The sequence below is a fragment of the Lagenorhynchus albirostris genome, chromosome 16 (genome assembly GCF_949774975.1).
Source record: "Lagenorhynchus albirostris chromosome 16, mLagAlb1.1, whole genome shotgun sequence".
Classification (NCBI taxonomy): domain Eukaryota; kingdom Metazoa; phylum Chordata; class Mammalia; order Artiodactyla; family Delphinidae; genus Lagenorhynchus; species Lagenorhynchus albirostris.
In genome coordinates, this window is record NC_083110.1 from 50,187,846 (window position 1) to 50,213,643 (window position 25,798).

A 25,798-nucleotide genomic window follows, 5' to 3' on the forward strand; every position below is an offset into this window, starting at 1 on the left:
TTTTTTCAGGAGTTTAGAAACTACAGGTGATCTTATATTCTTGATGTCTAGTATTTAGTATACTATGATTTTTAAATATAAAATAATTTTGAAAAAATATAATGCCAAACTCTGGTCTGCATAGATATGGGGTTTTACTTCCAAACAATACTCCTCAAAAAGCATTTAATAAGTGCTAACTATATGTAGGTCACAGTGTTAGGCACAAGAGACAACTGTCCTCAAAGAACCTATCTCCAGTTGAAGAATCAGGGCATACAGAAAAGACAGAAAGAACATAAGGCAACAGAAGCAGAGGAAAACACTGCCTGTAAGGCCACTGGGCAAGGCTTCCTGGAAGGGGTTAGGCTCGAGTTAGGCTTGAATGCATGAACTAAAGATAGGTTTTAGTTAAGTAAATGAGAGGAAAGGTGGACAGTATTTGCAATAGCTAGAGAGTTGGAAAGCACAGGGACTGGTCAGAGGAAGGTGAGGGGGGAAAAATGGAGATGATGAGGCTGGTGAAACAGGGAGAAGCCAGATGATAGGGATCCTAAATGGAGAACAAGGGTGAGAAGGACAAAGTGGTGTTTCAGAGACATGAAACAATAGAATGGAAAGGGAGGGTTAAGCCCTAAGAAACTAGAAGGAAAATACTGACAAGATCTGGTGATTGACCAGTGCCTAAGAAGAGTATAGTCCCTGTTGTCTACCCCCCAGATATGTCCTTCTCTATTCCTTCCCGAGAGCCATCAATTTCCTAGCAATAATAAAAAAATACATGTTACAAAATGATTTCTAGTAATATTATTTTCTACACTTGAAATTGTAAAATTATAAGATTAACAAATGTTAAATGGCCTTTATTTCCATGGTTAAAAAGTAATCAACTATACAAATGTTTTTCTTCACCACCACATGAGAACAAAACTGACGATATGATTCCATCATGATAGAAGGTTTCATTGGTAACTCAAACACATATTAGGTTCTGCCAATATTCACCTATTCAACAAATATTTACTGTGGAATAAATACTATGAATTTAATATTATTATCTTCAGGACTCAATTACAGAGTCAGAGACAGCCTGATGAATGATAAACATCCCCAATAAGTAGCCAAAAGACAAAGGTTCTGGACTTGGCTCTGACTTTGAGATCTCACAGTTGGGGAAATTACTTCATCTCTCCCAACTTCTGCAAATGAGCACCAAAGCAACTGACATCTATGGAATGCTTTCAGTTTTCATGGATAAGTTTTCCTCTCCCATATTTTATACCATAACTTCACTGACTAACATTCTTGAAGTTGGAAAAGACTGGTTTTATTACTTCATAATTTACAGATGAGGATACCAGATGTTAGTGATAAAGCAGTGATTCCAACCTAAGTCTTTGACCCTAAACCCCATACTCTTTCCACTACATTAGACTTACCCTACCTACTTCATAAAATTATTTGAACAAATTACAGATATGGAAATGCTTTAGAAAGGTTACAGCAATACACAAATGAAAGCAATATTATTTTGTTTGGCTGTGGCCAGGAGAGAATGCAAGTTTTATGGGGCTTAGAGCCTATACAAGTTGAGGCTCTCTCTTTAAGAAAAAGAATACAATGATATGGTAAAAATTTTGGAGGGGACCCATGAAAGTGAGGATACCTGAAACTTAACTTTCATTTAGCTTCAAGGTAGATCTGCCTCTGGATGTAACACACAAAAAATTCACCAGCCAACCTACTAAGATAAAGAATTGCCCTCTAGAACCTAACTTCTGTCTTCTAAATAGTGTGAAAAGAACAGAACAGAACAGTGGGCACAGAACAACAACAACAAAATACGTATGCTTGGCCTTTATTCCCTCAAGATCATTCACAATAAACCATATATCAAAAACTTCCAGTTATAAATAGTCTTTGCTATGTCTTTATTAGGATTAAAAGAACAAATTACCTACTAACGAAAAATAATTATAATGAAAGTGACAGAATTATTTCACTAAAATAATTAAGCTAGAACATCATACCACACAATAATTATTGTTTTACACACACACGGGTATAAACACGCACACACTCATATTTACTCACAATTTGGCAAGCAAAAGATCTCATTAAAAAAAAATTTACCTCGTCTTCGCCCATAGCTCCTGGCTGCATGTAAACACAGAAGAAAACCATGGGTATTTGTATCAAAATGGTGAATTTAGAAATAAAAAAATATTCACACAAACCTTTTCTAAGTATTCTCAGAATCAATCTGGAGAGACTGTTCAACTTGACTACAGACATATTATATTAAAAAAACCTTTATGAAGCACAAGTTAAATCACAATCTTAAAGAGAAATTCAACTGGATGTGGCAGCCACTGGAAAAGATACAATGGGTGCTTAAGTTTCACAAGTCTTATAAGGATTTACATTGTGGCCCATTATCTATATCAGATATAGATAGAGTTCTTTAAAATTTTTTTCTGATCTATAAATCTTCATTTGAACTATATGTTACCACCAGACATCACTTTAAAGATAAAACCATTCATTCTAAATAAAATCTGCAGCGTGTGGTGGTCATTCTAAATTTCTTCACACACACACACACACACACACACACACACACACACACTTCAGAGTCCCCTGAAAACTGTATAGAAATTTTATACACAATTAGCTGTTGCTTTACAAAATGTATTTCTGTAAAATTTTCAGTGACATTTCTCTTAGCCTCCTCAGTTACTTTCCATACAGTATTACAAATGCAGGGAAAACAATATATTTTTCATCTAGAAAGTGAACTGAAAAAGTAGAAAGGGATTAGGCAATGGGTACATCCCAGGCTATGCTGAAGAAGAGAGCACTTTAAAGATTTTCTTCCCCCTCAAAACGCAAGGCCCACAGAATGCATTGTTACAATGTTTAATAAAGCTAGAGATCCTGTCATCTAAAATGACTTTCAAAGCCAAAGTTTTTCAAATTTGAAACCCCGAGTTCTGTAAAAAATAAATGAGAACTCTAATCCATTTTTTAAAGGCATGAAATGTTATAACATTAAATTTAAACTAAAAAACAAGGATAATTTGGGGTTACATTCCCAGTATAAGGTAGAACTAAATAAAACTACTTCTCTCCTAGGAAAAGAATTCAGACTTTTCAGGTAGAAAGTTGAAATACTAGTTGGCCAACCTCATCTTCTTGTAGTTTCCATTTTTCTTCAGACATCGTACTCACCCCACTGATACACCTTTGGCCTCTTCACTTTCCCATGACACAAATATTATAAAGTATTATCCAGCTTAAAAAGGATTATTCAAACCCTACTTACTCCCTAACTCTGTCCCTCGGTATAACTCTCAACGAAAAACACCTTTTCTGAATTTACATAGCAATTACTGTTTGCATCACTTACAAAGGGAATGCATTCTAAAATAAAATTTTAAGGAACTTTTACACTTTTCATTATTTGGAACCTGAAATTCATCTTCCCAGAATAATAAATGGTAGTTTCCTAGCTGGGTTCCCCCACAAAAGCCTACTTCACTTATAATAACATGGGTGAATTAACACTAATAGACAACACTTAAAAAAAGAGATGAAAACCAGTTTTGATGTCCCACCATTTATTTTTGTCCTTCTCCCATCCCCAATGATGTCATGCTGTCCAACACTCCCCAAGGCAAAACCTCTATTTAGAGAGAAAATCAAACATTCTGTATTTCAAAATTACTCATTTCTCTCCCAAACAACACATTCCTATTCTTTCATTATACCTGATTTCTGGCCAGATACTCAATAGAAAAGAATCTGATTACGATACTAAGGTACAAATGACTCATCAGACCTTAACATCCCTAAAGGATAAATGAAAATGCTGTTCACTCAAGTCTTCAACTGCTAACCATTCAGGTAATAGAGAACACAAAGTGCATAGACCCAGACAGGCATGGGGGCGGGGAGCAGCACCCCGAACTGGGGATGGGGTAGAGCTGCAAAAGGCATACTTGGGAGTTGTTTTTTGGGTTTTTGTTTGTTTGTTTGCCTTGGAGGAGGTTTTATTTATCTCTCACATTGAAACTGCAAAAATACATCAGTATTTCACAGTTACTTGGGAGTTATAATCAAAGCTTCCTTAAAACAGTTCATGATTTTTATAGATTCTTCTCTTTTTCCCATTTCTAATTGAAGACAGAAAATTGGTTCATGTCAGTCTGCAGGCTCTGATAATATGGAGGCAAAGATGGAATATGGAATAGGCAGCCAATTTAAAGTAGTGATCTTGGGCTTCCCTGGTGGCACAGTGGTTAAGAATCTGCCTGCCAATGCAGGGGACACGGGTTTGAGCCCTGGTCCAGGAAGATCCCACATGCCACGGAGCAACTAAGCCCGTGCACCACAACTACTGAGCCTGCGCTCTAGGGCCCGCGAGCCACAACTACTGAGCCTGCGTGCTGCAACTACTGAAGCCCGTGTGCCTAGAGCCTGTGCTCTGCAACAAGAGAAGCCACTGCAATGAGAAGCCCGCACACAAGGAAGAGTAACCCTCACTCTCCACAGCTAGAGAAAGCCTGTGCACAGCAACGAAGACCCAACGCAGCCAAAAATAAAATAAATAAATAAATTTATATTAAAAAAATTTGCTCATGAGGGCCATTTGCAAATAGACTAATTAGAATCAAACTCTTCCCTAAGGGAGAGATAATGAAGAGAACACCAAGGAGAGAAATTTGGGAGCACAAAAGTAGTGCTTTCCCCTGAGAACAAATATGACTTTTAAACAAGAAAGGCTATTGAATATATAAACTTAGCATGAGCCAGCACAAAACAATCCCACATAGAAAAAAAGGAAATAATGTGACTAATTCTGGGTATATAATATATTCTATGCTAGTACAGATTTATACCAGATATGCCAAGATACGATATACTTTCAAAGTCCAAGAACTACTTCCTCCAAGAACTTTAATTCTTTATTATCAATCATCATCATTACAGATAAAATTCTTTTTACTGTTTCATTATGTATTAAACAACTTTAGACCTCATAAAAAATTACACTCAATTTCTAGAAGTCAAGGTAGTAGTTACCCTTGGCTAGGGGTATTAACCAAAAGGGAACCTGAGGGGAGGTTCTGGGGTATTGGTAATGTTTTGATCTTGATCTAGGTACTGGTTACTTTGTGTTCAATTCCGTGATAATATATCAAGCTACAGTATATATTTATGATCTGCACACTATTTGGTATATAATTATATTTTAATAAAAAACAAAATATTACAAACATTTTAGACCGATTCACTGGGATAAAACGTTATAAGATTAACGTAGAAGGTCCAAAATGCTAACATTTTTGTAGTCTTTAAATCATAAACCTGAATAATCCAAAACTGAAAAAAATTAGACTTATTTTCAATTCATCAGAATAAATATAAAATGGTACATGTACTTTGCAGTGGGATATGCCAGTTACTCTAAAAATAAGTTTACATGATCAATGACTAGTACCTTGTGAATGACACCTCATGTTAATTGTATGGTGTTTGGTTAGGCACAGGAGGCAGCACTGTAAAATGGATCATCTGTTACTCCTTAAGACTTGGCCTGCACTCAGTTTTACATGGCTGCACTCACACATGTGATTCCCTAAGGGCAACTTACAATCTGATTTTAACATCTAAAGTAAATCTTCAGCTACATGGATTCATCTAAAGTTGCTGATGTTTCTGTAAGCCAAGTAACATCATACACAGATTCTACTACAGAGGTTCAAAAACACTTGTGCATGGCACAACAGAGAGAGAGAGAGAGATCTCCATTCTCTTGTGGATCAAAGTAGCATGCACCCATTTCAGGAACTTAAGCATCCTGGGATGCCATACTTATGAAATCAAATGAACAAGATACAGAGATCTTAGTACATTTTACTAACTGGCTTGGAAATATCTGTCAAGGCTGTTAAAAGTTAACTGTAGTAACAAATTGTTAATCACCTTCCTTGCAATAAAACCAGTTTCTTAAAAACACCTTGTAAACTTATTTTTTGAATACCATTTCAGTATACAAAATTAAATGCTATTCGAACATCTAATGGTCCCTTTCAACTTCCATCTAAGTATTAGTCATGCAAAAAATTCTACCTAAGATGGGTTAAGATCTTAAAGTTAGTAAAAAAATATCCCCTTTTCCCTAGTTAGACTGTAAATTCCCAAAGCACAGGAGTGATGGAGTTTGTCCCATATATGCCCCTCCTCTATCTTTGTCTTTATAATGGCAGGTGAGATAGTTTTAGCCCAGTAATTTTCAAATCTGGCAAATTATAATTGAAAAGGTCAATTTATTCATAACATAAACTTAGCAGGTAGAAATGATGCTTGAACGGATGGAATACATTTTCATCTACTACATTCCCATAAAGTATTTGGATGTTTTCAAATCCCTTCTTCCCACCCTCTTCTCTTTGACTCTTATCCATTTTTCTCAGAAAAATCTTTCCATTCCATTTGCAAGCTTAAAAAGTAACATTAACAAGTGGCAAGTATAATACTAGTGTTGCTTACATACTTCATAAAGGAAAAGAAATACCATAAAGTAAAATATAATAACCTGATAATTTACCATGCTCCAGGCATTATATGCTGAATGTTTAATGTTGTCTGTTCTAATTCCCAAAGCAACTACCATAATATATATTTCCAGATGGGCAAACTAAGGTCCAAAGAGAATGACTGGTCCAGGTTATTCAGCTACCTAAACAGCAGAGCTGGGATGGAATCCAGGTCCACACCGGCTCTAAAGCATTTATTCTTTTTCTCGTTTAAGTTAAGGTAGTATGTACATTCAATAAAACTCATCCATTGTAAGTTTACAGTTTGATCCATTTTGGTAATCATACACAGCCATGCAACCAGTACCATCATAAACTAGAACAGTTCATCCCCCTAAAACATTTCCTTGTGCCCTTTTGCTGTTGATCTTATCCCCCAAACCATGGCTCCCGGCAATCATTAGTCTGCTTTCTTAGTTTTGTCCGCCCTTTATACAACTTCATATAAATGGAATCAATGTGTTTGACTTCCTTTACTTAGCATAATGTTTTTGAGATTTATCCATGTTATTACATGTGTTAATATTTTGTTTCTCTTTATTGCTGAGTAGTATTCCATAGTATGAAAAAACCACAATTGATCCATTCACCAGTTATTAGGGACTGAAATGTGTTCCCCCTAAAATTCATACGTTGAAGCCCTAACCCACAATGTGACTATATTTGAAGACAGGGTCTTCTACGAGGGAATTAAGGCTGAATGAGGCCATAAGGGTAAAGCCCTAATCCAACAGGACTGGTGTCCTTATAAGAAGAGGAGATACTAGGAGTGCCCATGCACAGAGAAAAGGCCATGTGAGGTCACAACAAGAAGGCAGCCATCTGCCAGCCAAGAAGAAAGGCCTCAGGAGAAACCAACCCTGCCAACACCTTGATCTTGGACTTCCAGTCTCCAGAACTATGAGAAAACAAATTTCTTTTGTTTAAGTTATCCAGTCTATGATATTTTGTTATGGCATCCCTAGTAAAGTAATACACCAGTCAATGGACATTTGAAAAAAAAAGCCTTTATTCCTAACCACCAAGATAGAAAAGCCAGTATTTCAAACCTGTATAGTCCTTGAAAGTACCCAGAAATTCCCTTTAGGATTCCAAAAACTTATCATCCTCTAAGAGTTTGCTTTTTTTTTTTTTCAAGAGTTTGCTTTCAGTATCATAATCCAAGATTAATAAAGAGAAACTTCTCACCCAAATTTTCTTTATTTCATTATTACTACCATAGCACTATTGTTTTCTATTAATCACTATACTTAAAGCTGTTATTTTATGAATTAAGATCAGAATTTAATAGGCGTTTTTGCGGATTGGTCAGAAAATCTAATTGTCATTAATAACATATGAAACTGCCCTACATTCTAAACAACTGAACTTTTGCAACATTCTGTTTCATTGCTTACAAAATCTTATAGGAAACCTATAGATCTTTAATCAATGTCCCAAACAAAACAGGAATTACTTCTATAACCAACACAAAGATGTTCTCCCTGGTTCTGCTAGAATATGTTAATCAAGAGTTAAGGTAAAAGAATAAGGAGGCTCACTTCAGTCTTTTCCAGTCTTTTCAAACTTTTTTCTAAGTAGCAGAACCCTCTCTCCTCCAACAAATGAACCCCAGCAAATATGAGATATTTATTCCCTGAACAAGGCTGCTCAGGTTGAAGCAGCACAGGGATTCGGAGCTCCACCTGTCAGGTATCCCTCCCCATAGTGGTCCTTAAAGTACCTCCTTGGATGCTGAGGTTCCATAGAACATGACTGGAAAACTGAAGACTCATGCTACATGGTAGGACAATTCTTTCTAGTTAGAAAGTTCTTTCTTATACTTGCCTCACTATTATCCTTCACCACAGACACCAGCCTTTTATTCGAGGGTTATTACTTTATCTCCTTTTGGTTTTCTTTTCTACAATGAAGTTATATTTAGCTATTCCTCATAAGAAATAGTTTTCCATACCTCACATCATCCTGAATATCCTCTTTCAGATAAACCTAATTTTCCTAATTTTACTTGCCTGTCCAAGCTTCTCATAAGAACAATCAAGGCCCTTTACCATCTGATTTCTAACCACCTTTCAGATCCTCATTCCCACTATTCCATACATCAGATCCATATATTCCAGTCACACCAATTCAACCCACTCCTCTGATAGTATCATTAAAATATAATCACCTATCCAGTTAACATAAGGATCTAGATACCCACATGTGTTTTTTTGTAGGTTTTTTTTTTTTTGCAGTATGCGGGCCTCTCACTGTTTTAGCCTCTCCCGTTGCGGAGCACGGGCTCCGGGCGCGCAGGCTCAGCAGCCATGGCTCACGGGCCCAGCCGCTCCACGGCATGTGGGATCTTCCCAGACCGGGGCACAAACCCGTGTCCCCTGCATCGGCAGGCAGACTCTCAACCACTGCACCACCAGGGAAGCCCCCACATGTTTTAACATCTGTTCTTCTCTGCTTCCTAGGAAACTCCTAATCCCCTTTTCCATTTCCATCCACTATTATTTTTCCAATCTTGTCCAAAATGGTAAATCCAAGGCTTCACTATAGCATCTTGTAGTGTCCATGCACACCTAGTATTAATTTCTGAACTACATTTACCATGTAGGTTACTAATTAAATCTCTCAATATGTGACATGTTATCAAAGTAATCACTTCAGAACTTCCAGGTCCATGTCTTAAATTTCTCATTAAAACAGAGAAAGATCATTTAAAATTTGTACGTCTGACAAGATTTCTCTGGAAATAAACCTAGGTAAAGAATCTCTGCATGGGGACTTCCCTGGTGGCGCAGTGGTTAAGAGTCCGCCTGCCAATGCAGGGGATGCGGGTCCAATCCCTGCTCTGGGAAGATCCCACATGCCAGGGAGCAACTATGCCCCTGTGCCACAACTACTGAGCCTGCACTCTAGAGACAGTGAGCCACAACTTCTGAGCCCACACACCTACAGCCCATCCACCGCAATGAAGACACAATGCAGCCAAAAATAAATAAATTAATTAATTAAAAAAAAAAAGAATTTGCCTTCTAATGCAGGAGTCGTGGGTTCGATCCCTGGTCGGGGAACTAAACTTCCACATGCCGCAGGGCAACTAAGCTTGCGCACTCTAGAGCCCATGTGCCACAACTAGAGAGAAGCCTGCCCGCCGTAACCAAAGAGCCCGTGCACCACAACGAAAGATCCTGCATACTGCAGCGAAGGCCCTGCATGCCGCAACTAAGACCCGATGCAGCCAAATAAATAAATAAATATTTTTTTAAAAAAAAGAATGTCTGCATGATACTGCTATCACTGGTTGGAGAGAGTGGGCATGCATGTGCATTTGTTTCAGCTGGTGCCTATGCACCCTCACACCTGTGCCCTAATAGTATTCCACTGAGAGTAATTAATTACCACCTTACCTTTATCTCAGTAGCACATTGCTAAATGACACACTAACTGCCCTCCTGAAAAGCAAGAAAATCAAGCAAAGTTCTACGGATCCTAATCACATACCAGAATATTTTATATTTTACACAGACCAGTCTGTCCAAACCAGGTCTGAAAATGCCTACTCCATGCACCCAGATATCTGGCATATGTTCACTATACCAAAGTCTTCACTATGCCAAGGTGTCTTGTGGTCTCTTCAAACTTTAAACACTCAATTTTTAGATTGTTCAGGACAGCCAATACTTGCTAACCCTACATGTCTGAGCCCCCAGATAATGTAGGAAATTATACAGAGGGGAGAGAGCGGGAACAAAACGGGTGCCGTTGTGCCCAGGCCCCTTAGTCAGCCTCCTCGTCTCCTCCCTACCAACAAGGCTCCTCTCATGTGGGAAGGAGGGCTCCTTCGTGGAGCAAAGTTGTGGAAAGGAACAGACCTGAGAATTTGGGATGAACTCTGGCAACACAGAGGACTGCTCATTCCCCTCACCCATCCTGACCCCTCAAAGACAACTTCCTCTAGTAACCTGGACTTGGAAAAACCTCAGGGAACAATAAAAGCAGACCAAGCCTTGAGCAGAAAGAAACAATAGGAGGGAACACACAGCACAATCCTTATACTGTTTGATTCCTTCATGCTCAGATAAAGATAGACACTAGAAAGGGGTAGGGGGGCAGCACTGAATTTCTCAAGAGGTAACTACCTCTAATTGTGGTCTTTTCCACCCACCCCCCTCAACCAGGTTCACTCCCAGACCTATTAAATTACAGTCTCTGGTATGGGGTCACAAGTATTTTCTATTTTGGTTCCTTTTTTTCTTAATTTAATTTTTTATTTTATATTGGAGTATAGTTGATTTAGAATGTTCCGTTAGTTTCAGGTGTACAGCAAAGTGCATCAGTTACACATATACATATATCCATTCTTTTTCAGATTCTTTTCCCATATAGGTTATTTATTTTGGTTCCCATTTTGATTGTAGAGCCAGGATTAAGAATTACTGCTAACTCAAAAGGAAAAAAAGGGGGCAAATGGGTAGAAGAGGGAAGCATCAGAGACTAGCATTTGTTAGGTATGTATTTCTTACCAGGTTTGGTAGTGGAGCGTTGCACATTTAACCTTATTGTTGGTAAAGAAGGGATTAATGTGTCCATTTAAAATAAAAAATATGGGTAGCTTTCCCAAGGAAACAAACAAATGATGGGTCCAGGATTTAAGCTCAGATATGTTTGGTCCCTCCAAACTACATTATTTCCACTATATTAGGCTGGGAAAACAACAACAACAACTTTAGTCAGATAACAAAGGTATGTGTGTGTGGAGGCTAACAAAGAAAAGAAGGCAAAGTTTCAGGTACTTAACTTTCCCTCCGGATCACCGGCATACCAAGTCTTCGTCCAAGTCTCAGATTTCCAGTCTGCATATACTAGAGGCCTGAGAGGCAGTGTGTTAAAATTCCTGCCACTAATAAGGGAGACTACGTTGTAAAATTAAAACTGATCATTTTCATAAATGCACTAATTCTCTACAATCAATAAAGTATTATTTAGTTAACTGCTACTAAAGGAAACCTGAGTGATCTTTTTGGGAAAACCCAAAAGAGCAGAAATCACTGCTCTTTCGGATTAAAAGGACTGGTTAGCAGACTAATCTGTGTGTCCAAGTCATAGACGATTATTTGCTGGCTGTATGACATCAGCAAGCTCCTTTACCTTTTTTAGAAAATGAGGACACTGCCATGTTTTAAACAAGGATGCAATAAAGATGAAAGGAATGACCATGATTCTCTGTTTTCTGTCAAAGTGCCCCAATAGCAGAAGGAAACAAATCACGAAGCATTCTTAAAACTTGCTGAAATCTAGAAAATCTTTTGAAGTCTCCAGCTTTATCTGAAAAACTGCATTCAGTTTCATATACTGCTCTATCACACAGCCATATTTTGTTTGGATAAGAGAATAATTCTGGGGAGAAATTGATGCTCAAGGAAAATTTTGACCATGCACTGGCAAACCATTTTAAGCATTACAATGGCAGAGACAGGTGTGTGAAAGCACTTTGTAAACTGTTAATTGCTAGATCCATATATGTTAGTACCATCCTCCAAAAGAAAACGTTAAAACAAATCTTTAGGAAGGAACTAAGGTGGACTAGATATTCTCTAAGGCTGTTATACTGTGCTTTTCACAGTCTCTCTGAGATATCTTTCCCTTTCTTCCAGTCTTCCAGACTGAGTACCTACTCTATGGGCTGGGCATTGCACTGGAAACCCACAAACAGCTATGAAAAGAAGTTCATTCTCTGCCCTCTTGAAGCATACATATTAAAGTGAAACACCAACATTAAAATAGTTAATTACAAGTGTGATGAGTACTATAAAAGAGAAATCCAGGTTCTACTGCTGACACAAGTGGACAAAGCAAACAGGGAGGTCCACAGGAAAAAGGTAACTTTTCAGTTTCCTGCATCTTTATTATTAGGTCGAAGCACCCAAATCCTGACACTTCAGACATATTCACACACACAAAGAACTTCTTCCAAAATCCAGTAAAGTAAGTCAAGAATTTCAGAGTTCACTTCTTTACAATATTCAATGCCAGGCCATGTAGACCAAGAATATCACTCTATTTTTCAGGAAAAGAGGATTCATTAAGCATTCAGAGCATAAACAAGGTGACAAGTAATATTAGAAAAATGATTTTCCCAGAGACACTGGATTTGTGTGTGTTAAACTAGTATAAAAATAATATAACCACTCTTAACAATTAAGTATTTAAAGCAAAGGTTATCACCCTCAACCTGGAGGCAGAAGGTTCTGATCCAGAAGGTTCTGGCTCCATCATGTCACCCTAGCCAGTTCACATAGTCTCTTGAACCTCAGCTTCCCCATCTGTAAAATGAGAAGGTCAAGACAAAACAACAATGCCCTTAGGTCCCCTACCATGTTCATGTGCAGCATCTACCCAAAATAATTTGAAATTTGAGTATAGATCATTACATGTCCTTCTGATTACTATTCTGCATTTTTAAATTAGCCATCATTTACAATATATTCATTCCACAATTATATACTAATTTTACTTCTAAATCTGTTCGGAGAGAAACAGGGATCTTGTCTTCCAAAAGTTCAAAATACTCAAAGACAAAGTCTTTAATCTGAGAATCTCAAAATAATTCCTTCCCTATCTTATTACTCTGCTAAAAAAAAAAAACAAGAAACTATTTACTTATATCCACTCATGGTGAGCAGAAATACAATGTACTCTTCAAATTTTGGAAAATTCCATTTGAAATTCTAGCAAAACTGGCTCTATTCCCATTTTGGCATAAAAGCATCATGTGTTCAGCTCCCTCTCTGCCACTTCCTCTCAGCTGAGCCGCTCCCCAAGGAGATCACTCTCAGCAGAGAATGAAAGGGAGCGGGGAGGGGGAAGAGGAGGCTCAGCAGCCACACCAGAGTCTGCCAAACGCAGAGTTCATACCCAAACCCTTTCACATTGCCTCTGGCAGCCCTCAGTTCAAACAGAAATAGAAGTGAAGTCTTTTAAAATATTTTCAACGCATTAATAAGAGGAAAAAAGTGGAAGGCAGCATGATCTAAAGCTCCACGTTTCTTGGTGTATCAGCTGTGTACAAGGTGTTAACAATCAATGACCTCAGAGTTTCTCAAGCAGATGAATGTCTTTTTGGGTTTTTTTAAGATATTAAAAATTTAAGTCTTCAAACATCCAAGGTTTTATTCTAGGACTCCTCAATGTATCAGTGTTTTTAAAAGTTTGATAAGGAAGAGTGATGGCAAACAGTCATCCCTCCCTGTCAGAGCAAAAGTGGAACTTCAAATTTCTTTTTTTTTTTTGACTTGTGGAAACAAATTTTTTATTTCATAATTATCATATGGGATAGTAAGTTTAGCTGTATTAAGTTCAAATTACTGGGTTAGAGGTTGCAATTAATAAGAAGCTGTAGAAGATACCTACTGATGTATAAGGCTCTACTGGCTTTATTATAGTTCAGCTGACAAATAAGGCACATAACTTTTGTATAATCTAACAGCACTTCAAATTTCTTATTCGCTTCATAACTTGGAACAGGCTGTAGTTACAAGCTGAGAGATATCAAAAAATGAATTGCATGAAAATTTTTAATTTAAATAAAACTGAACCTCTGTTACATTACAAAACTACTGTTTAGACCCTCTTCTCTAAAAAGACTATGCCCCCTACTTTCCAAATGTAGCAATACTAACACCTTATTTGTACCTGTGCCTAATCTCATCTACATCTCACAAAAATAATGAGGTAGTTAGAGTATCATAACTGTCCTCCTGTAGGTTTTTTTAACTAAAGAGAGACTTAGGAGATTCAGAGACTTGCTCAACCAGAAGCCATCCTTATCTAAACATGACTCCTCCAAGAATCTAAGCCCTCCTCTGAAAAAAGGGGGACAATATTACTTCAAAATATTCTTAAAGCTGTTGTATTTTCTGTCACTATAGATTAGAGTACATTTGCTAGAATTTTATATTAATGGAATCATCTAGTATGTACTCTTTGTCTAGTTTTTTAAATTCAGCATAATTATTTTGAGTCATTCATGTTGTTGCATGAATCAACAGCTCGTCCCTTTTTTTAAATTAATTTATTTATTTTTGGCTGTGCGCAGGTCTTCGTTGCTGTGCGCAGGCTTTCTCTAGCTGCGGCGAGTGGGGGAAACTCTTTGACGTGGTGTGCGTGCTTCTCATTGCGGTGGCTTCTCCTGTTGCAGAGCATGGGCTCTAGGTGCGTGGGCTTCAGCAGTTGTGGCACGCAGGCTCAGTAGCTGTGGTTCACGGGCTCTAGAGCGCAGGCTGAGTAGTTGTGGCACACTGGCTTAGTTGCTCTGCGGCATGTGGGATCTTCCCAGACCAGGGCTTGAACCCTAGTCCCCTGCGTTGGCAGGTGGATTCTTAACCCCTGTGCCACCAGGGAAGTCCAACAGTTCGCTCTTCTTTATTGCAGAATAGTATTCCACTGTGCAAAGGTACCACAATTTGTTTATCCGTTCTCCAGTTGAGGGACATCTGGATTATTTATAATTTTGGCTATCAAGAATACTGCTGCTTTAAACATTCACATACACATCTTTGTGTGGACATTGGTAAATTCTTAAGATAGAACTGCTGCATCCTATGGTAGGTGTGTATGTTTAACTTTTTTAAGAAACTGCCAAACTGTTGTCCAAAATGACTATCCCATTTTACATTCCAAACATGACTGCAGAGCATCTTTAAAAGTGCCAAACATCATGAAAGATACAGCAACTCTAAGCCCCAAAGAAGGTGCATGTTTCAGTCAGGAGACAGAGACAGGAAGCATTTCACACAGAAAAAAAGATTCACACAAAAAGAGATGGTAATATACTCCAGGACAGCCACTCTAGTCTATTAGTGATTTGTAGGTGTGCTGTCTTAAATTCCATCAGGAAAACCTCTATCTAAACACAAAAAATGTAAGATATGTTTTGGAAGTCTAACATGCAAAGAAAAGGAAATCTTTAAAAGGCAGCACTAGGGCTTCCCTGGTGGCACAGTGGTTGGGAGTCTGCCTGCCAATGCAGGGGACATGGGTTCGAGCCCTGGTCCGGGAAGATCCCACATGCCGCGAAGCAACTAAGCCCGGGCGCCACAACTACTCAGCCTGCGCTCTAGAGCCCGCTAGCCACAACTATTGAGCCCATGTGCCACAACTACTGAAGCCCACGTGTCTAGAGCCTGTGCTCCAGAACAAGAGAAGCCACCCCAATGAGAAACCCGCACACTGCAATGAAGAGTAGCCCCCGCTCGCCGCAACTAGAGAAAGTTCTCATGCAGCAACGAAGACCCAACACAGCCAAAAACAAATAAATAAATAAAATAAATATATAAAATAAAAGGCAGCACTAAAGCTCTGATACAAGCAATCATGACAGCAGTTCACCTGAGCATTATCTACTAGGCCGCTATGCTAAACTTTACAAGATTTATATATAGCCACTTTAGTGATCATTATCTCCATTTTACAGGTGAAGAAACCAGAGACAAAGAAGTTAAGAATGTGGCCCCAAGGTCATACAGCTTCTAAGAAGTGGGACCAGATATGCTAGATTCTAAACAATGCTTTTCATCGCTATGCTAATTTATTGCTCATCTCCAGGTTTCACAAGCCTTCCAGCCTACTTGGAAGATACCTCCCTGAAGCTGAGTGATACTATCCCTTAGGCCACACTGCTCCCCCTGTTTCTAACGTTGTACTCATCAAGCAACTTCCTGATATTTCAGTTTTTCCAAGCCCATTCTCTACTTGAAAAAAGAGAAGCTGACCAGTCAAGAGGAATAAAGTGGATATACTCAGCAGTGATTCTCCTAGAGTAAATCACAAGACCAGGCATTCTGGATTTGAACATTAACTTGAGCATAAATTTGGTCACTTGACTAATGATGGAGCACCAACATCCTTTTCTGAGGATCATCATAATAGAGGAAAAAGCACCAAGTCAGGCATCAATCCCATACAAGCCCACAACTGCTAAACTCAACTCTATACCTAGAGTGCAGGTATACACACACGCGCACACATACACAAAACCCACATACAATCAAAGAAACAAAAAACACAAACTACCCTTAAGTGTTAGAAAAAATCTCGCTGATAAAACTACTACAGATATAGCTGGAAGCACTCCCATAGCCTCCTTCCTTCTCCAGCAGGAAAAATAAAAATACATTATGCAAACTTCTAGTGTCTTTGGTATAAGGGTGAAGAGGATGAAAAGAGGGCATTATTAGAAAGTTAAGAAAAAATACATTAACAGTTTAAATGGAAGGGGCATATTGTTTCAGAACTAACTGTATTTTGGAAATAGCAAACAAGTGGCAGATCTTACTGATGGATCAGAATTTCTTCCCATCTCCACTTCTGTATTCTACAATACTTGAGGACTAAAATTTTCAGTAACAGGCAAAATTTAGATATATCTCTTAGTTTCCTCCCCAAAGGTTGGCCTGCTAATTCTTAACTAAATTCATGGTCTTGAGTAGCAAAAATCAGGAGAGTCTTTGGTTTTACACAAATTTTGCTAGTCTTTCCACACCCTAAATATCTACAGGTTTACTGTTTTCTACAGTTGGTTTCCTACCATCTTCTCCCAAGCTCCATTTTCTGGCTTCTAGATGTCATCAGCAGTGGTGATTCTGAGAGGAAGGTATAGGTGGAAGACATGCACTAGGAACACCGAAAAATGGGAAACTGGCCCATTCAAAGTTGGGCAGTAGTGGGGCTTCCCTGGTGGCGCAGTGGTTGAGAATCTGCCTGCCAATGCAGGGGACACGGGTTCGAGCGCTGGTCTGGGAAGATCCCACATGCCGCGGAGCAACTAGGCCCATGAGCCACAACTACTGAGCGTCTGGAGCCTGTCCTCCGGAACAAGAGAGGCCGCAACAGCGAGAGGCCCACGCACCGCGATGAAGAAACGAAGACCCAACGCAGCCAAAAACAAATTAATTAATTAATTAAAAACAAATTAATTAATTAATTAAAGTTGGGCAGTAGCAATGAGAAGTGAGAATGCTCACCCTGACACCTCTGTCTGTCTCATCAAGTCAGGAGAGCTGACAACATGGTATTTTCAGGAGAGATTTGGGTTTGGGTGAGATCAAGGAAGTGAAAGAATGGGAGATTTTTTGAAGCCATGGTGAATGGCAGCATTATGAACAGAGTTAGGAAGCATCAATTTTGCATACCAAAAACGGTTAATAAGAAAGGAACTACAACTGTCTCACATTTCCTTTTTAAAAAAATTTAACCCTTGACTCAATTCTTTTAAATTTTCTTAGCCAGTATCTTCTTGTCTGAAAATATAGTTCAACTTCAACCCAGCCCCTTTCAATAATTGTAAATTCTGAATTAATAAAGATTTAGTGATTTGTGACCTCATCCATATGAAGGTTGAGGGAAAATAAGAAGGACAGACGAGTCACAGGACAGTAACTGTTGAGCTGACAAATGGTAGGCATAAAAGGGAAGACAAAAAATACATGTGTTACATATATATGTCACCAGATGGGCTGGGCCCAACTACACAAAAGGGGAAAAAAAGCTTTATCACAGCAAATCTGTCAAAACCTGTAGACCTCACAAGTATCTACCAAGGAGGATATTTTGTTTATTCTGATCATTTCAAGTAGAAGTCAACTTTGAAAGAGAACTGACGTATGCAAATGTCAAACCCCAGTGGTTTTTACGGTTTACTTTGAGGAGCCTATAGGGCAGGACCCACAGAGTCATTTGAAGATAGGTGTGCTCTGGTATCTGCCATTATGTTGAAATATGCATAACTCATCAACATGATATAGATATTGGCAAAATGACCCTTTTGGTACTTTAAAAAATATTACAACATCACAGAATCTTCATTCTGAAAGCAATCATTAAGATGACCTAATTCAGTCTCCTCATCTCTTACTAAGGATGAAGAACTTTCAAGGCTGAAAGGGGGATTTAAACAACATGTACAAAGTGGAAAGAACATAAATGAAATCTCTTATTTAAAAGCAGAGATTAAAGAGAATCAAATCAAAGAGAATCAAAACCTTTTAAAAACAAAAGTGTCCTTTAGCTTCATTTTTTACACAGAAAATCATAAATTATATCTTCTCCCTCTTGCAGAAGAGGACTTACACCATGTCAAATTAGGTCTTTTCTAAAATACACACTTATTCCTGCAGGCAGACACACTATCATACTGTTCTTTTCTTTTACATTCATTTCTAAATCCCATCATCTAACTGAAGTGTTTTCACAAAGTTTCACAAAATTGCTGTGGCTCAGCAAGTTAGGCATATTTATTAATCCTCACCTCAAAAATACCTACTTTTAGAAAAAAAGTTAGAGGTAACAGAATCTAACTGTAAAGTGATCTTTCTTCTAGAAATCAGAAAATAGAGGTGGATAGTCTGGAACTCCCATTGTTTCCAAGACCCTCAAAAAGAGGAGATACTAGCTATTTAGAACAAAATATGCATGGAGTGGATTAGGACCTGCATTATCAAACAATGCCAGCAGTGCTGGTTCTTACCAGTGCTCCTTGGAAGGTAGGCTACATGTCAGAACCAAAAGAAATATGGAATATATATTTTAGAGATAACCTAAAATATGCCCTAAGGAACACTAATGGCATTTCAACATCCTTACTCAAGCAAGAAGAAAAGGGGTAATATTGTAGACAACCATAGATTTACCTAGCAGGTCCTCCATGTGTATTGAGAGTCAGCTTGTATGTCAGGGAGGATGAGAGGGGACAACCTGATATCACTCATTTGATAGAGAGGAAAACTTATATCCTGAGGGATTCAATGGCTTGTATGGTCCTTTAGACAAGGGACAATTTCCATTTACAGACTGTTCTTCTGCAAAGCTATTTGGTCCACAGACACTAGGAAGGAGAGTTGATGCCAGCCAGATATTTCTTGCAGTATTATTTAATACAATGACTTTCTGGCTAATAAGGTTTTGATGCTCCAGAACCCAATCCAACAAGTATACTGACAAAACCATTTCTAAGCAGCAAAGCTATCGCCACTATTCCTACGCAAACTCCACTAATGGGAAACCCCTTATGTCCAGTTTGAAGTACCCGTTGGCTATCTACCGCAATGAGAAAATTCTGAGTTACAATAAGTTGATTTATTTATTCACACTCTCTAGCCCAGTCCCTCTCTATCATCTCCCTCCTTCTTCCTCCCCTCCTTCCTCCCCCCTAACACAGTGGTATACAGCAAGGGTCAGCAAAGTTCTCTGTAAAGGGCCAAACAATAAACAGTTTAGGTTTTTTTTGTCTCTGCCACTGTAGAACAAAAGTAGCCAAAGACAATCCATAAATGAATGGGTTTGGCTGTGTTTCGATAAAACTATTTACAAAAACAGGCGGTGGGCCACATATGGCTCACAGGGCTGTAGTTTGTCAACCCCTGGTTTACAGTAGCAGTTCTCAAACTTTAGCCTGCATCAGAATCACCTACAGAACTTGGTCATACACAGATTTCTGGGCCCCATGCTTAAAGTTTCTGATTCAGCAGATTTGTAATGGGGCCTGAGATTTTGCATTTTTAATAAGTTCCCAAATGATGCTGATGCTGCTGGTTCAGGGTCCACACTTTGAAAACCACTGGTATAGAATAATGGTCTACACTGCACTCAGTGAAGGCTGAAATGTAATGAACAGCTGAGAAAGTGGAAATGACATGCTGTAGACTTGACTGCTAATTTTACAGAATATTTCATATGAAGACTTACTGTTAAGTGCCATAATATTATCTGTTCCTGGATGATGAAAATTTATTCCCATGCGTCCTAAAAAATAAAATAATTTTACTTTAAGCACAGAGAATGCTTAATATAATCATAAATACATTGTACAATATGAACATTACAAAAAACTAAAACAGATTAATCTATAACAATGCTATCAAAGGCCATAGCAGTTAAAACAGTTTTAAATCAAGTCATAAAACATACACATGAAAAATCTTAAAACAAAGCTAAAGTCTCAATAACAACAAAGAAATAAAATAAAACAAAAAAGAAGCTTCCCTTATAATAGGAAAAATTAACACATCTCCCACATTCCAATTTAAACATGCCACTCCCTGGATTAAGCATTTTATTTAAACAATTCATACTGCCCTTCAAATTCAAGCAGCAAAATAATGAATTCAAAGAAGTATACAAACTTGAAGCTTAGAGGGAATTAAAAGATAAAGATTTCACGGTGGCTCAAAAATGCAACATAATGATCAGAATGGCGACCAGAAGAAAGATGTAAAATTTATATAACAGATATAGTGGGGGACAATGACTGGCCTAAAAATTTAGGGTTCTTGTGCTGCCCCTACCACTCACTAGTTATACGACCTTGGGCATAATGCCTGTGTCCAGACCTTTGTCCTTATAGTAACAGGGGGCTGGCCACTTGTTTTGTCTGCCTCCAAACAAACAATCATTTCTACATTTTTAAAAAGTTGTAAAAACAAACACAGAAATTAAAAAACAAAGAATAATGTGCAGGGCTTCCCTGGTGGCACAGTGGTTGAGAGTCCGCCTGCCGATGCAGGGGACGCGGGTTCGTGCCCTGGTCCGGGAAGATCCCACATGCCGTGGAGTGGCTAGGTCCGTGAGCCATGGCCGCTGGGCCTGTGCGTCCGGAGCCTGTGCTCCGCAACGGGAGAGGCCACAACAGTGAGAGGCCCGCGTACCGCAAAAAAAAAAAAAAAAAAAAAAAGAATAATGTGCAACAGAAACTATATGGCCCACAGGCCTAAAATATTTACTCTCTGGCCCTTTACAGATGGTGTTAGCCAGCCTCTGTTCTATAAGATGACAAGTCTGAATAACATATTTCAACTAATAGCCTCCAGGTTTAAGAGCAGAAGATGTATTAATTACTTGGGGAAAAGGACGATGTATTAATTATTTGTGATTTACTTATCATATTCTGAGGTATTCAAACTAAACAATAAACAACCAGTCACTGGAAAGTCTGCCTAAAAAACCCAATCACTGCTGAGCAGAATTTAAGGAAATGGCACATTGAGAGGGTCTTTCAATCTCTGACCTAGGAATATTCAGATATGGGTGTTGTTCCTATAAACTAGGGATGTTCCCTAAACGTTCTCAGAATAATAACGGGTTATCAAGAAATCCAAGCAAGCCCAAATTTAGCTCATTCAACTTCTTTCATTTCCTGTGCTACAATCATTTATGGTAAAGAATTATGTAGTTTACAACCACTATATCAAATAATAGTTTTTATATGTTTCTGGAACTACTTATGTTCTCTAATGTTAAGGGATGCCCCTCTCTGCAGTCCTCTAGAAGCTGGATCCTTTTTGTACTCTTTCCATCAGGTCTTGGGACTTTTCAACGTAGCAAGATGAAACTGAAAGAAAGCTCAGTAGTTTTCTAATTATCATCCTCTATCCTACACCAATAACTTCCAATTCAGTCTTTCTAAAGATGAGGCAAAACAAGAGATTTAGGCAATGTTTTGTAGATGAAGGCATCACTACTTGCTGAAAAGCAGAAATTCTTTTGCCTTTCCTGGTATCCTTCCTAATTCTGTTGGCCTCTGACTTTAATGATCTCTAGATCAAGATCATCAACCAAAGATTTTATATGAAACTCTAGTTCAATGTCAGAACCATCAGAACCAATTACTTAAACGTAATCTAATTTTTTCCCAAATTCTTTTTAGTAAACCACTTAAGGCTTCTTTAAGCTACTTTCTCTACCTCTTCAAAAATTAATGTTTAGATTATAAAATACAATATATTTTCATTGGAGAAAAATTAGACAATACAGAAAAATGAAGAAAACAAGATCACCAATCAAAGACAAGCTCTGCTAACATTTTGATTTATAGCCTGCAAGTTTAGTAAGTATATACGTATAAAGGTTTCTTTTCTAAAATTAGGTTTATTTTATAATATTTTAAAAATTTATTATATAGTATGCCTTAAATTTTACAGTTATTATGGGATTTTGAAGGAGAGAGAAAATACCAACAGCAAAAGAAAAACTGACTCCAAATTCAGATGAGGCCATTTCTTTTTTCTTCCTTTTGTCCAACAAATACTGCTGTTTAATCAGCTGTGAAAATAGAAATCAAGTGTGTGACATCTGGTGATTTTTGTTAATGCAGTCTGGTGCTGCCAGCGTGACATTTTGTCACCTGTCCACAGTCTGCTATTTTTAAATTGTTCTTGTCAGCTAGCTATCTTTTAAGTATAGTGTAAAATATAAGGTTTCAAAAACTGGAAGGCATACTTAGTTTTACTGAGTTAAACGATGCTGTGGAAATCTGAGACCGTGTCCCACTTTCCCCACTGCACAAGGCCTGATAAATGGGGGTGGGAGAGGATGGAGGGGGAGGTTGGAGAATAGGGTTACATATGGCTATTCAGACTGTAAAAATCATAGTCTCATAAGCTCAATTCATATTTATATTTAAGATGTTAGTTATAAAAAACTGCCTCTACTGCTATTCAAAGTTTCAGAGTCAAACTAAACCCATACTTTCATATGTCCAAAATAAAAGCTGGAATTTTTATTAATTTGTAACTAATTATGAAAGTCACCTCTTCACTTCTGCAATTTCTTATGAGATAGGGAGCAACTATCTTTCTCTAATCATCCCCACATGTTCTAAAAAGTCAAGTCCTTTGGAGACCTTTACATAACAGAATGTGAGTGCTGTGTTCTAGAAAACGTTATGAGACAATGCATATTCTACTAGATTCTATTTCCTACTAATTTTCTCTATAAAGTTGAAGAGAAAGTCCCTCAGAAAAAGTATCTACAAGGTACAATAATGTGATATGTAAGAATACAATAAAATGGTGCTTCAAATTCCTTTTAAGGAAAAATTATGAAAGTATGGTACTATAATATTCGAAATGTGTTCCAAAGAACCACGAAGCAAAAAAGGTGAGCTTTGACCTGAGGTCAAATCCTTGTTTCTTTGCATACCAGTTGTGAATAATTTTTGGTATGGTATCAATTCCTTTGTGCTACATTGCCTCATTTCAGGCTGTACTCTAGAACAATTAAATCAGAATTTCCAGAGGTAGTACCCAGGATTAAAGAACCCTTAACCTTTTTCTTACTCTCAGGTGATTATAGTGCTATATTGAAAGGATCATTGGGCAAATTAATGGGAATTACCTATAAAAACAAAATCACTCAACTTCTATCTGTTGTCTTCTCTTTTGTATAGAAGAGGAACAATGACTTCTTGCTAACTTCGAACCTATGCCCTAACAGTTTCTGGGATCTGCAAACTTTTATACAAGCAGACTGATATGGGCCAAAGGGAGGTAGTACAAAATTACAACTGGAGTAATAATTCAAGTACGTAAAGAGACTGTATATTTTTCTGAATAAACTAAATGTAAGGAAGGTGCACTTTTTCTAAAACAAGGTGACCTCAGCATTCCACAAAAGGGACCAATTTTCTGAAAGGCTCTGTAATACTAAGTTTAAATTATGATGAATAAAGAAAAATGCCTCTATAATACCAAAGGGATGGCATTATTTCTTACAAGTTTCTGTCAATTTAAATGTTTTAAAGCACTATTATCAGAGGATAGCTGCTATTTTTTCCCAGATTCAGTATACATTTGAAAAACAAACCCTTCGATATCAGTTCTCAGCTGACACCTGCTCTTTTCATTTTTCAAATTTCAGTTCCATGAATGGTGAAGGAAGAGAAAATTCAAATATACAAAAATGTTTCATCAGGCACTACCCCCAAGTGCCCAGCCAAGCCTACTCTTCTGTTATAACAGGGAGACTACACAGGATGAGAAAAAGGTGGTTCCTCCCTGTTTTTTGCCAAGGACTCTGCTATATTGTACTACCCCAGCCAGGCAATGGGACCTTGCTTCATAATGTCACCTACCCTGCCCAATGCACTGTTTTGGTTTTTCCCTATTATTCTTCTCTCTCATCACTTTGTCCTCTTTGAATAATAATCCCAAGAGAGGGTATGAATAATCAAACCTTACGTCCCTGGGTTTTCAGAGGGGTTCCCCAGTGGCTAGGTGAACCCTCATCATCGGTAGCAAGCCGGGGGACAGTTGTAAGGAGGGTGCAGGGAGGAACATTTTCCCCTTTCCCAATCCTAACTCTCCCGATGCCAGAAATCCCCCTAATCCTCATAATCATGAGGAGAGTTGGCTTTCCCTGCATCCACTAGAAAAGAGGGCAGAGGACAATTCTTCCCACCCAGGCCTCACTCATACCTCTACTGACCCAAGGATTTCTGTACTTAGAAAAGAAATAAGGGATAGTTTTTATTAGTTCATCACCCTTCTCAAAACCCTTCTTCTCATTTCCTGGAGACATTTTCTCAAATGAAAGACAGGAGAAAAGTCATACCTAAGTTATGGTAAGAGACAACAAGTAATTATTAAAATGTTATTCTGCTACAATCAAGAACTGTAGTTTGAGATCTAAGAAGCCCCCCCAAAATTAGTTTTTATTTTATTTAAATTAATTTTTGTTTAAATAAGTGTTCTGTGATCTGAGCAACACTGCAGAAGACATTCCTCAGGGTTCTGTGAAAAAAGCTCAGTTTGACTTTTTCTCTACATTACTTGACATTTTTAACATGGGGAGGAGGTTTTTTTTAATTTAAAAAATTTTTTAATTTCCTACAAACATCTTTAAGGCTGATCTAGTATAGGTAGAAATATGATTGGAAAACTGTTAAAGCTCTTTACTAAAACAAGTTTTATTACTTCCTAAACTTCCTATTCGGTCATTTCTCCCACTAACCCTTTTTCTGCCTGAATCAAGAGAACAGTTGAATAAAGGGATTTCTTATTGAATACATTTATACAATGAAATATCACTGTGAACTTATTTTCACCATGTTCACTTTAAGTACATCATGAAGTACTTTTATTTTTCATGAATGTGATATTCTACTTTATTATACTTTCTTCACACTATTCAGGTATAAAATTTTGTAAAGCCAACAAAACTTAGGAGGATTATTTTTCTTTCTCCTTTAGGTGGTTTTTGATAATGACAGAATGTTTATCCTTCAAGAATCACTATTTGTATCTATGGCAAATACACAATTTTGACAACTTGCATTCGAAAGCTTTCAACATTTAGCTGCAGTCTAGCTGGAAGGAAGTAAATATTGTAGGGATATAAAGGTTTACTTTATTACCCAGGCCAGGCAGTAGGCACACCACTACCACTGCTGGTAA

General features: G+C 37.9%; 1 protein-coding gene across 3 annotated transcripts in view; it reads right to left on the reverse strand.

Annotated features, from left to right (window-relative positions):
• Positions 1-25,798, reverse strand: part of CPEB3 (cytoplasmic polyadenylation element binding protein 3) — a 178,426-nt gene that overhangs the window by 80,328 nt on the left and 72,300 nt on the right. For all 3 annotated transcript variants that reach the window (XM_060126201.1, XM_060126202.1, XM_060126200.1), the window contains exon 4: positions 20,316-20,372. In XM_060126201.1, the coding sequence (XP_059982184.1) occupies positions 20,316-20,372 (57 nt within the window). The remainder of the gene's footprint in view (positions 1-20,315; positions 20,373-25,798) is intronic.